Source organism: Callospermophilus lateralis, chromosome 1 (assembly GCF_048772815.1).
Source record: "Callospermophilus lateralis isolate mCalLat2 chromosome 1, mCalLat2.hap1, whole genome shotgun sequence".
In the NCBI taxonomy this organism is placed as follows: Eukaryota; Metazoa; Chordata; class Mammalia; order Rodentia; family Sciuridae; genus Callospermophilus; species Callospermophilus lateralis.
Genome location: NC_135305.1, coordinates 145,492,657 through 145,505,183, shown reverse-complemented (window position 1 = coordinate 145,505,183; position 12,527 = coordinate 145,492,657). Strand labels below are relative to the sequence as shown.

At 56.8% G+C, this 12,527-nt stretch overlaps 1 protein-coding gene across 7 annotated transcripts in view; it reads left to right on the top strand.

Moving 5' to 3' along the window:
* Acacb (acetyl-CoA carboxylase beta) overlaps nt 1-9,699 on the top strand; it is a 113,273-nt gene extending 103,574 nt beyond the window's left edge. For 6 of the 7 annotated variants that reach the window (XM_077108869.1, XM_077108868.1, XM_077108870.1 and 3 more), the window contains 7 exons: nt 416-551; nt 1,356-1,533; nt 2,846-2,958; nt 6,601-6,755; nt 7,237-7,407; nt 7,487-7,623; nt 8,365-9,699. In XM_077108869.1, coding sequence (XP_076964984.1) covers nt 416-551; nt 1,356-1,533; nt 2,846-2,958; nt 6,601-6,755; nt 7,237-7,407; nt 7,487-7,623; nt 8,365-8,491 — 1,017 coding nt within the window. In that variant the 3' untranslated portion in view covers nt 8,492-9,699. The remainder of the gene's footprint in view (nt 1-415; nt 552-1,355; nt 1,534-2,845; nt 2,959-6,600; nt 6,756-7,236; nt 7,408-7,486; nt 7,624-8,364) is intronic. The other variant, XR_013155338.1, reaches the window with a different exon arrangement.
* The last annotated feature ends 2,828 nt before the right edge of the window (nt 9,700-12,527 follow it).

The window sequence follows — 12,527 nt, the reverse complement described above, 5'->3', positions numbered from 1 at the left end:
CCCGTAGGCCAGGAAGCAAAGGCCATGGCCCTGGGTGGCTGGGTGTGTCCCCGGGGCCCCCTCCACTGAAGTGTGTCTGCTGCCTCTGGGGGGATGGGGGTCCTGGGGAGCCCCCCCCCACCCCAGCCCCACCGCTGTTTCTGCCATCAGCTAAAGCCCACAGTGGGAACTGCCCGGGGTGGGGGACTGCTTTGCGGGGTCTCAGTGTGGCCTTGAGCAGCTTGGCACCTCTCTGAGCTTAGATGTGGGGACAATGGGACCCTCTGTGCTGCTTGGTGAGTGTCACATGAGGCAGATGAGCTTTGGGCCTCCTTCTGGCTCCAGTGTTGGTGCCAGGGACAGGCTGGGGCTGGGGTCCCTGCGACCCAGGGTCACCGCTGCTTGGGGTGTGTGACGCGGGCCGTCCATGTTCCAGATCACCCAGCAGGCGGGCCAGGTGTGGTTCCCAGACTCAGCCTACAAAACCGCCCAGGTCATCAAAGACTTCAACCGCGAGAAGCTGCCTCTGCTGATCTTTGCCAACTGGAGGGGCTTCTCCGGGGGCATGAAAGGTAGGGCCCCCTGGTTGTCCTCACAGTCGCCTGCAGCCTTGGTCCCCGGGCAGCTCCTTCTGCACGTCCTGCCCCCGCTGTCCCCCTAGCAGTTCAGGTAACGCTGCCCTTCTTTATAGATGAGGAGCCACATGTCAGAGGCTGTGTGGCTTCCTAGAGGTCACACCTGAGTGGCAGGGTGGGGAGGCTGGGTAGCCTGGCTGTCAACTCCCCACTTGGTAAGATGAGAAGGACATGCACCCACCCACCTTCCCTAAGCACCATGCATCTCCAGACACGGTGGCTGTCAGTGGGTGCAGGGGAAAGGGCTGGCGTGGGAGGAGGCAGATCTGCTGTGCTTCCTTGCTGGCTGGGCAACCTCTCTAAGCCTCAGTTTCCCTCCGTTGTGCAAGGAGTTAAAATAGGACCAACCTTGGGGGGCCACAGCGGAGATCCCGTGCACAAGGTGCGCGTATTGGTGGTGACGTTGCTGTCACTGTGTAGGGTGCCCGGGTACTTGGAGGTGAGGGCGGGGAGCAGGGCCGTTGGGATTGGGGGCTCTCTGTGTTGGCCACACAGGGTGGCAGGGGTCTCAGAGGTGAGTTGCTTCCGGTGCCTCTGTGTACAGGTGAGGACACGGGCCACGCTGGGTGACTGGCCTGTCCAGGGCCACACCACCACTCACCACTCCCAGCCCAGTGCTTGCCAAGCCTCCCAGCTGACCCTGCTCCCTGGGGACCCAGGGACCATTTGGGCTGTGGGCTTCGCGTGTGGGTGAGCCGGGGCCTCCGGTCACCTAAGCAGGCGGGTGGCCTTGCCTTCCAGACATGTACGACCAGGTGCTGAAGTTCGGGGCCTACATCGTGGACGGCCTCAGGCAGTACACACAGCCCATCCTCATCTACATCCCGCCCCACGCGGAGCTGCGCGGGGGCTCCTGGGTGGTCCTCGACTCCACCATCAACCCCCTGTGCATAGAAATGTACGCGGACAGAGAGAGCAGGTGGGTGGTCCCTCCATCAGCCCGAGTTTCCTGGAGACAGAGGTCCCTCACTGAACTGGGGCAAAAGCAGCGCCGGAGTGGGTTTTCTCAACAGCTGGAACCCATAGGTGGTAGAGGTTTTGTCTTTTTTTATGTAACTTATGCTCAAGGAAGTTTGCCATGGAAAAATAATAAAGGAGATACCAAAGTGATAACATAATTAAAAATGAAGTATTAAAGGAAAGACCCAAAGCCCATGAGCCTCCTGGCAGCCAGGATGAAAAGGGAAATACGAGTTCTGCCTCTCTCACTAGGCTCCGAGGCTAGTTTCTGGGCCCAGGGTCTGTCATAGCGCCTGACTCCTCTCAGGGATGGGGAAATCCTGACGGAACACGTGACCAGATGAAGACCTGAATGATGGGCTCCTCTTCCTGTGGGAGAGAAGCCTTGGCATTTTCTTCAGGAGGAATAAATCCCGGGGCTCTCGGACAGGATGTGATAGGAATGCCCGTCGTGGTGGTTGAGGCCTTCAGAGGGAACACCTTACGCTACCCGCTGTGTCAGACATAAGGTCCTCAGGAGTGGTTCTTCCCCAAACGTGGGCACCCTGTTCTGTGTTCACTCCTTCCTCCTTCCTTGATTCACTGAGCAGTTACTGAGTTCCTGCCACATGCCAGGCATTTTGTTGGGTATTGTGACGTGATGTCCAGTGAGCCAGCCCTGTCCTGTCTTCACGGTGCCTCGATTCTCGTGGCAGGCCCCTGAGGCCAGTCCTTGAGGAAGACCCGGAATCCTGCACCTCACTTGAAATTGAATCAACTTCTCCCTCTGGCCACTAGGAAGCTCAGAGCTGCCTGTCGGGTTTCTTAGGGCTTCTAACCTATCAAAAGCAGAAGGGGCGAGGTAGGCTGAGGGGTGAGTGAGAAGGTTGGAAACGAGGGGGTTGTCGGCACAGGACAGGCTAGGCTCTCATCACTCCTTCTAAGCTTTAAAGGGCTCAGAAACGGTGCCCCGATTCTAGAAGAACAGGAATTGGGAAAGTCAGAAAGGGCCGTGCTGGGAGTTACGCTGTTACCGAGAGAGTTATGAAATACAGCTCAACGGCTCTCCAGAGTTGAGAAAGCATCATTTTAAGATGTTGATTCAGCCCTTCCTTCTCTGGGTATAGAAACAGAAACCCAGAGAGGGAAAGTGACTTGCCCGAGAGCACACAGCAGATCTGTTAGAGCCGACACCCAGGTCTCCCAGCTCCCTTACCCTCAGCTTCCTTCACCTCCAGGAGCTGGGGCTTGCTGGTGATGCCTGCACCCACTCCTGCCTCTTCTTTCTACAGGGGGGGCGTTCTGGAGCCCGAGGGAACAGTGGAGATCAAGTTCAGAAGAAAAGACCTGGTAAAGGCCATGAGGCGCATTGACCCGGCTTACAAGAAGCTCGTGGAGCAGCTAGGTGAGAGGCGCGGGGAGCCCCGGCCAGTCCCATCATGGTGGTTTCTAGCGTATTAGGAAATGAGCAAGAAAGAGGGCTGGGGCTGCGGCTCAGGGGGAGAGCACTTGCCTCGCATGTGGGAGGCACTGGGTTCAAATCTCAGCACCGCAGAGAAATGAGTGAATAAGATACAGGCCCAAGCCAGGCACCGTGCTGCACGCCCGTCCTCCCAGTGGCTGGGGAGGCTGAGGCAGGAGGATCGTGAGTTCAACCAGCCTCAGCACAAGTGAGGCCCTGAGCAACTCAGGGAGACCCTGTCTCTAAATAAAATACCAATAGGACTGGGGATGGGGCTCAGGGGCCGAGTGGCCCTGAGTTCAGTGCCCAGTAGCAATAATATAAATAAATAAATAAATAAAGGTCCATCAACTAAAAAAAATTTTTTAAAAAAATGCAATAAAGACACACCAAACACAGCTATGGTAATTGTGAGATTTTTCCAAATATTTGTATTTCCAGGTCAATCATTTTAACACTAAGACACACACACACACACACACACACACACACACACACACACACAGAGGTTTACTATCCCTTGGGAACAGATATGTTCCAGATGGCAATTTTTTTGGACTTGGGAATATTTGCATCTGTACAATGAGGTCTTCTGGGGACGGGACCCACATGTACACATCTAAACCCCAAACTCATCGACACCTTATGTATAAAACATAAAGGTGGTTTTATACAGCATTTTTATGCACCTGCAATTTGATGGCGACCTGTGCCGCGAGGTCCGGGATTTTCTACTGTGACATCATGTCAGCACTTTAGAAGCTCTAGCTTTTGCGCATTCGGATTTTGGATCTTGGGGTTTGGGATGCTGAGCCTATAACACCACTGTAAATTTATTTCTTAGCACAAAGTGTCACAATTGAAGTATTGGGGCTAGAATTCTGGTGACAAAATCCTATTTATTCAGTGTTTTTATTAGTGCAATATAGTGGGTCCGTATCAACAGGAGCACACCTGCACGGAGCCCCGCTGGCCCCTCAGTCCCCAGCGCGTCCTCTTTCCCTCTCTGCCCTCCCCTCCCCTCCCCTCACTCTGCTGGGCTTCCTCCTGTTGACTCTTGGTTTTGGAATCAGTGCTCTACAGATAGGCCTGAGGGGACGTTCTCGTGCTGTCTTCATGGACGTGCGGAGCAGTGGGTCACTTGCTCTCCACCGCTCTTCCCTCTTCCCGTCCCTTCCACCTCCCCCTCAGGCCCCTTCCTCTCCCTTCTGTCGCCCCCCTCCCTTATCTTGCGGCAGTTTCTGCTCAGGAGAGGAGACATCTGACCCTTGACTTTCTGAGTCTGGCTTATTTAACTCAGCCCCGTGATCTCCAGTTCCATCCATCTGCCAGCAAATGCCGTCATTTCATTCTTTTTTGCAGGGAGAGCATACCCCTGAGGTTGAACCTAGGGGCCCCCGACCACTAAGCCCCATCCCCAGCCCTGATTTGTACTTTATTTAGATTCAGGGTCTCACTGAGTTGGTTAGGGCCTCGCTGTTGCTGAGGCTGGCTTTAGACTCACCATTCTCCTGCCTCAGCCTCCTGAGCTGCTGGGAGGACAGGCCTGAGCCACTGCCCCGGCCATCATTCCATCCTGTGTGGCCGGGTAGAGCTCCTTTGTGTATATGTACGTATTTCCTGTTCCCACTCATCCATTTGTTGACAGGCACCCAGTTGGTTCCATAACTTGGCTGTTGTGAACTGTGCTGCTGTATGCCTGTGTCCCTAGAGGATGGTGATTCTAGGTCTTTGGATAATACTGAGCAGTGGGAGTGGGTCGTGTGGTGGTCCCCTGCCTAGTCCTTTGAGGACTCTCCATACTGCTTTCCAGAGTGGTTGTGCTGACTCCCAGTCCTACGGACAACGTGGGAGTGTCCCTTTCCCCGGGCCCTCACCAGCGTTTATTATCATTTGTATTTGTAATGACTGCCATCCCAGCGAGGTGAAATCTCAGTGTAGTTTAGATTGCATTTCCCTGGTGGCTAGGGAGGTGGAACTTTTTTTATATATATTTGTTGGCCATTTGTGTTGCCTCTTTTGAGATAAATCCGTTGAGTTATTTTGCCCGTTTATTAATTGGGTCGGTTTTTCGTGGTAAGGGTTGAGTTCTCTGTCTGTTATGGAGGAGCAGCTGGGAAAGATCTTTCTCCCCTGTTCTTGGGCAGACAAGAATCAGTACAGTCAAAACAGCCCTGAGTGTTACACAGGTTCAGGGCAGTCCCCACAGTGCCCACGACACTCTTCACTGAGGGCCGCACACAGTCCTGAAATTCCTCTGGAAGAATAAAAGACCCAGAATAACCAACCAGCTCTGAGCCAGAAGAGCAAGGCGTGAGGTATCCCAGCATTGGGCCTCCAGGCGCCCCACGGAGCTGCGGTACCAGAACACCTGGCAGCGGCATCCAGACAGACACGAAGAGCAATGGAGAGCAGATAGACAGACAGATGCCGTCATCTGATAGTCAACACAGGTGCCAAAAACGTGCAGAAAAGACAGCCTTTAAATAAATGGGAAAAGTGGGTATCCACGTTTCCAAGAGTGAAACTACACCCTCACCTGCCGCCCTGCACAAGTCAACTCAAAAGGACCCAAGACCGCAGATCCAGACTGGGAACTGCAGCTGCCAGAAGGAAACAGCTCCACACCCCCGACGTCGCTCAGGCCCCGAGTTCAAAACCCTAGAGCCCAGGAAGTGACACCAAGAATCAATAAGTAGGGTGACAGCAAGTCCAAAAGCTTCTGCACGAGCTTGGAGAGAGAGCCACAGATTGTCCCTTTAGAACTGCCAGCTGGACATCAGAGTTGTGCCATTTTGTTCGACGGCTTCGCTTCATCGTGGTCTGTGGGTGTGGTCTGCTTCAGGTGTCCCTGTTTGTCCTCCACGGAGTGGCAGCAGCTTTATCACTGGTTTCCACAGATGTGTTGCCCAGTATGTGTGAGTTCTTGGTTTTGGCATCAGGGTAGTGCAGACCTTGGGATTTGGGGAGTCTGTTCTATTTTCTGGATTTGCGTACAATTGGCATTATTTCTTTAAATCTTTGATAGGAAGATTCTGACTACAAAATCTCCTTCTTATAGGAGTATTTTCTTTCGTTCGTTCTTTCTTCTTCTTCTTCTTCTTCTTTTTTTTTTTTTTGTACTAGGGATTGAACTCAGGGGCACTTGACCCCTGAGCCCCATCCCCAGCCCTATTCTATATTGAATTTAGACACAGGGTCTCACTCTGTTGCTGAGGCTGGCTTTAAACTCCCCATCCTCCTGCCTCAGCCTCCCGAGCATGTCCACTGGACCGGGCTTCTTATTGCATTTTATAATTTGTATTAAAATAGTAATTGACTGTATGCTATGGAGCAGAGGGCCTGGCAGAAGGGGTCAGATTTAAAGCTGCATGTGGGACACCGTCCTGCCGTCCTGAGTCTATTCCTGAGCCCACGGAAGCAGCTTGATTTAGGGGGAACATCAGCGTTAACGCCCCAATATCTCATGGGGCCCGTCCTGTCCTGCAGACGTTTATGCACTCTCAAAAAAACCCCTCCAGCCCTGCCCGGTGTGGCAGTGTTCCGAGGTGTGCCCGGGTCCTGAGCGGTCGTCTGCCCCCGCAGGGACGGCCCAGCTCCCGGAGAAGGAGCGCAGGGAGCTGGAGGGCCGCCTGAGGGCGCGCGAGGAGCTGCTGCTCCCCATCTACCACCAGGTGGCGGTGCAGTTCGCCGACCTCCACGACACGCCGGGCCGCATGCTGGAGAAGGGCGTCATCTCCGTAAGGCCGGGAGGACCCCTGAGGCCACCAGGGCCCCACCGGGGAGGACAGTGGGGCTGAGGGGGGGGACCGACCTGGGAGTCACCTGAGGAGCTTAAAACAAAAGTCTCCATGCGGCGGCACCAGCGCAATGACACCCTAGGCTGGGAGCCGGGAGCCCTGCACAGCCCCCGGTGGTGGCACGAGGCTCGAGGTTAGTGTTGACCAAGGCGAGGACCCAAGGGAGCCCTCGTGCCACCCCGGTTTCCCCAAGCCCTGGCCTGATGTCCCCGAGAGGACATCCCATAATCACCTCCACTGCCTGCCAGCTTCTGCTGGAATGTCGCGTGTCCCCAGAGGGGGAGGTGGCCCGTGCTGGTTTAGACGGGCTCCGCCCCCTGCGGGGCAGCGTCCCTCCCCCACGCACAGCGGCCTCGCTGTCGCCTGTTGCCGTGGGGGGGACAGCTCGGGAGGGACAGGGGCTCAGCCTGGCCGCCCGCAGGACGTGCTGGAGTGGAGGACGGCCCGCACCTTCCTGTACTGGCGCCTGCGCCGCCTCCTCCTGGAAGGCCAGGTCAAGCAGGAGGTGCTGCGCGCCAGCGGCGACCTGGGCCAGGAGCACGTGCAGTCCATGCTGCGCCGCTGGTTCGTGGAGACCGAAGGGGCCGTCAAGGTGGGCCTGGGGCAGGGGCGAGCCGGGGTCCCAGGGGCCTGCCCCGCGCAGGTCCCGCTGAGCAGCCTGTCCCCGCCAGGCCTACCTGTGGGACAACAACCAGGCGGTGGTCCAGTGGCTGGAGCAGCACTGGCAGGCGGGGGAGGGGCTGCGCTCCGCCATCCACGAGAACATCAGGTACCTGCGGCGCGACTCCGCCCTCAAGACCATCCGCGGGTGAGTGCCCGGCCGCCCGGCCTGTTCTCCAGCTGCCCAGCTCCAGGGCAGCCGAACTGCACTGTCTTTGATTGCGAGGTGCCAGGCCCGACTGCCCCGATGGCGCCTGGCCAGGGGACCACACTGCCCAGCGTACCCTCTCCCAGCACCAGGCCAGGGGGAGGCCCAGAGACCTGGGAGGCCACAAAGATGCCACGATGCCTTCCGTTGTGATTCCTGCTGGAATCTGGAGGGTGACTTGTCCCATGTCACACCCAGAACCTGGTTGGTGTCCCTCTAGACCTGGAGCTTGGGCTCCTGTCCCACTGCCAGCCTTTCCAGAGGACCCTCATAGGGCAGCAGGACCCCAGTTAGGGTATGAAGCTGGTACTCACCTCAGGTGCATCCCACCTGTAATCCCAGAGATCAGGGAGGCTGGGGTGGGAGGATCACAAGTTGGAGGCCAGCTCCAACAACTCAGCAAGGCCCTAATGACAGTGTCTCAAAAACCAAAAAGAGCTGGGGATGTGACTCACTAGAACACCCCTGGGTTCAACCCCCAGCACCAAAAGGAAAGATAGACAGAGAGTCCCTCACCAGGCCAGTGACCAGAGAGGACGGTGCGGTGCTATCCTTGAGGTGTCCTGACACACGAGGAAGGGAATCAGGTTCCTGCCCAGGAAGAGGACACGACTAAGGTCTCTGTCATCGAGGGCCCTGGACTAAGCGGCAGGAGTGACCTGGCCCTTTGCTCCCCCGCAGGCTGGTCCAGGGGAACCCCGATGTGGCCATGGACAGCATCGTGTACTTGAGCCAGCACATCAGCCCGGCCGAGCGGGCCCAGGTGGCCCAGCTGCTGTCGTCCTCCGAGAGCCCGGCGTCCACCTGAGCACTCCAGATCCAGGGGCGGGAGAACCCAGGCAACCGGCCACAGGCCCGGCCAGGACCTCGGCGCCTGCTGCGTTAGAGAAACGCAGCGTCCGGCGGACGTGTGCCCTGCTAGGGCGGCTGGCCTCGGCCCACTCCTGCCCAGGGCGCCTCCTTTCCTGTCAGATCATGGGATCCTTTTTTTTTTTTACTCTGAGACCAGCACTTGACATAAACGTGACCTATTTCAGCAGAATAAACAGCCAGGTAGGGGACCCCTAGGGACAAGACCAGAGAGGCCCAATTTTGTACTGAGGGGTGTGCAGATGCGCCCGGCCCCCTGGGAAACGGGGTGAGGTCTGTTTTTTTTAATCATTCAGATAATGAAATGGCATTTAATTCCCCAGTGGCCCTAGTGAGCCGCTAGGATTGTTGGCCCTCGTCAGCGGACGGTCGCTTCTTCAAAGAGACGAAGCAAAATGAGCAGAAATGTCCCAGGCTGCGGGCCTTCAGAGGTCACAGGCTGTGCCCGGCCCTCTCTCATAGGAGAAGAGGGACCCTGCTGGACCTGCCCCGGGCACACCTCAGGCCTGACCTGGGGACAGATGCAGGGGAGCCCTCCCCAGGCCAGCTTGCTCACGAGCGCGCGTCATGGCCAAGGTCGCCACCACCTCTCCCTTGAGGGCCCTGGGGATGCTGTCCCCTGTTCCCCTGTTCCTTCCGTGTCCACGGTGGCTTCCAGCACTGAGGGCAGAGCCGTGGGCAGCTGAGGACCAGACCATGAAACCCTGCCAGGCTGCTCAGGAAGGACTCGGTGACAGTGTCCCCAGCCCCTGGCCCTGCAGACTGCAGCCGCCGGCCCCTCCCGTTCGGGCCTGTGCGGGGAGGGAGCCGGTCCCGCCAGCCCCTGTGCTGGGCGGTGGTTCCTCCAGGCCAGTGGCAGACCGCGGGGCGCTGTGGAGGCCTCTGGCCGAGATGCGGGAACCTGTCTGAGTTTAAAAAAAAAAAAAAAAAAGTCTGGCCATCAGCAGTGACCACCCTGGCAGATGAAGGTGGGTGGCACCGAGGGACGGAGAGGGCTGTTGGATTACCTGTTGTCGCACCCAGAGGCTGGGCCCGGGCTTTGATGCTGCTCTGGGAGCTGCAGGCCTCCCGGTTGTGGAGGACAGACAGGCCAGTGCTGCCCCCAGCTCCATGGAAACGCGCACAATAAACTATTTTTTGAAGGAAGCACTTTGGCCTTGACTGACTGTGTAGCCCAGAAAAGGCAGGCTGCCCGCTGGCTGTGCCCGCCGGAGCCCCTGGTCCTCGGCCCCTGAGGCCTGGAGGGAGCTGCTGGCTCAGGGGCAGCTGGGGACGCAGACTGTGGTCCTCGACGTCTTCCCTGTCTTTAAGCCCTGAAAGGCTTTGTTTAACCAAATTATAGGGAGCCACATCCATCCACGAGGCCCAAAGGAGGCTTCTCTGGAGGAACAATGGCCGGGTCCCTGTTCACCTCCGTCGCCCAGCCCTACTTTGCAGATGAGGAAAGCAAGGCCCAGAGAGGTGGAGACACCTGTCCATGGGCACACAGGGCAGTCTGTTTGACTTCAGAGCCCAGCCCCCTCCTTTCTGACAGAGGCTCCTGGTGGTCTGGTGTGGTTTGAGCCACCCTTGGGAATTGGCATGGGTCCAAATGGCAGAAGCATTCCCCCTTCCCCACTGCACTTTATCCATATACAGGGACTATTCAATGTTGTCTCTAAAATACAGAACAATGGTCACTTTTATTCTGTCCGGCATATTTTATTTCTTGGTATTTCTAGCTTACTGGGGTGGTCATAGCCCAGGTGTATATCCCCAGCAGAGCCAATTAGAATGCTTTGGGGGTGACTGACAGCACGGACAGGTGGAGAGAACCTGCCAGTGTAGAAGGAGGTGGTACCAGAAATGGAGAGGTCCAGTCCTGTGGATGCCTGGATCAAGCCATAACTGAAGTCCCAGGAAACTATGCTTTTTTTTTTTTTTTTTCTTTTTATGCTCACATTAGTTTGAGTGTGAGCTACATTCTTATCCCTAGACATGGCTCACTTGACCCAGAGGCAGCAGTTAAAGCCCACCCACACCAGCACCATAGAGGTACTGCATCAGTAAACCCCATAGGTAGGGAGCTGAGAACAAGCTACCATGCAGCCCCCGCTGAGGAGGGCAGGGGAGGCTCTGGTTGTGTTTGTGTCCTGGAGACTACATGTGGGCTGCTTAGCTCAGCTTGAGTCAGACAGGCTCCAGGGCTGCCTGCGGGCGCTTGCTGCCGGAGGCTAGACCATTGGAGGTGGCTCACCTTCCTTGACAAGGCTGGCTCTCCTCCCCCAGGGGCGGGGGACAGGACCAGATCCCCCCACGTGGACAGAGGCCCCTAAGGTCCAAACGCGGCTCACATCCTTATGCTCTGCCTCCCCCCCAGAGTTCTGGGCCCCAGGGTCACTTTGTCCCTGACTTGTATTTTGAAGTTTTCCAATCACCAGAGGGCGAGGTATTGGAAGCAAACACCCGCCCCCGGCCACCTGCCCAAGCCACCTCTCCACCCTGTGGCAGGACTGGCCGTCCTGCCTCCCTGTCCACCTCCCGTCTCTCCTTTTACCTGTGCCTCCATCTATGATCTTGCCGCATTTCAGAGTGAGTTGCAGGAGGAGCACACGTCTCCAGAGTTATTTTATGTTTCAAAACAGTTTGGTTGGTTGTTGGTTTCCAGATCTTTCCTGTAGCCAGGAGCACAGTTGTCCCAGGTCCCCAGTCCCTTAAAGTGTGCGGCAGAGTAGTTGCACAGAACCTCGGCCTGTTTTGTTTTTGTTTTTGTTTTTGTTTTCCTGGCTCTGATATTCTTTTCTGAGTTTTTAATCTAGTCCCTTCCCCCCACACGACGTGACAATTCGCACAGCATTCACACTGTGGGAGTGATGGGAATGTCCTGGAGCCGTCTTACCGGGTGCCGGAGGAAGTGCCAAGGTTCTGTGCTAACACTCTGCCATGTATCTTAAGGGACTGCAGTGTCCTGGGACACCCGCGCTCCTGGCTACGGAGAGCTGGCTGTTCCTGAGAAAAATAGAACAGTGTCGGGGGAGGCAGCTGGCTGTGCCTGGGGAGGGAATCGGGGCCTTGGAGGCTTGGTTTTCATCTGCTGTTTTATTGAGCACGTGCTATGTGCCACGGGCTGTCAGGGGCAGAGGCACCAGCCAAGCCCTCCTCACCAGCCCTTGGGGACCGACATCCCAGGGCTCCCAACAGGTAGGCATTGCAAGTGGTTAACTATTAGGAGACCCTCGGGGTCACAGCTGGTCAGACTGTTACATCCAGAGATGCCCAGGGCATCTTCCAAGGCCACTGTGGCAGGAAGGGAACCAGACCCAGGCCACAGAAAGCCTCCCTAGTGACCACTGTGCACAGGAAGGCCTTCACTGACCCACCCTGGTGGGCACTGTCCAGGCTGCTCTGGGCCAGAAGGCCATCCTGCTCTAAACACCGTGGGGCACGAGGCTTGGGGTGGCCAGCCTGGACAGTCTGGCTACGGTAGCCTGAGCTGGTGGCTGGGGGTCAGAGTTGCTTCTAAGGTTCCAACTTCCTGGCGTTTGGAACTGTCAGGTCACCTCCAAGGAAGTGTGACTCTCCTGCGGGAAACGCCTTCCCTCTGGACTTTGCTTAGAGGACTCCTACGCATCCCTCAGAACCCCACCCCAGTGATACGGCCTTCTTTGACCACTCTCCAGTGAGTCAGGACCTCCTCTGGGGGTCCCACAGCCCGTTCTCCCACTCCTGTGCAGTGTTGTGAAGCGTGGATTTGCGGGTGAATGTGTTCCTAGGGATCTCCACATCCCTCTGGTCACCCGACCGAGGACAGCAGTCCACCACTGACTGAGGGGGCCGCTGCTGGAACATGAGGTCAAAGTCGGCTTCTGGTGACGTTCTACATCCTGTGACATCTGACCCGTGGCGGGTAGCTTCCAGCAGAATAGTGTGTAGGAGATGCAGGCAAAGAGTCTACAAGTCCCTGTTTAACTGATTTTTTCTTGTGCTAAGATATA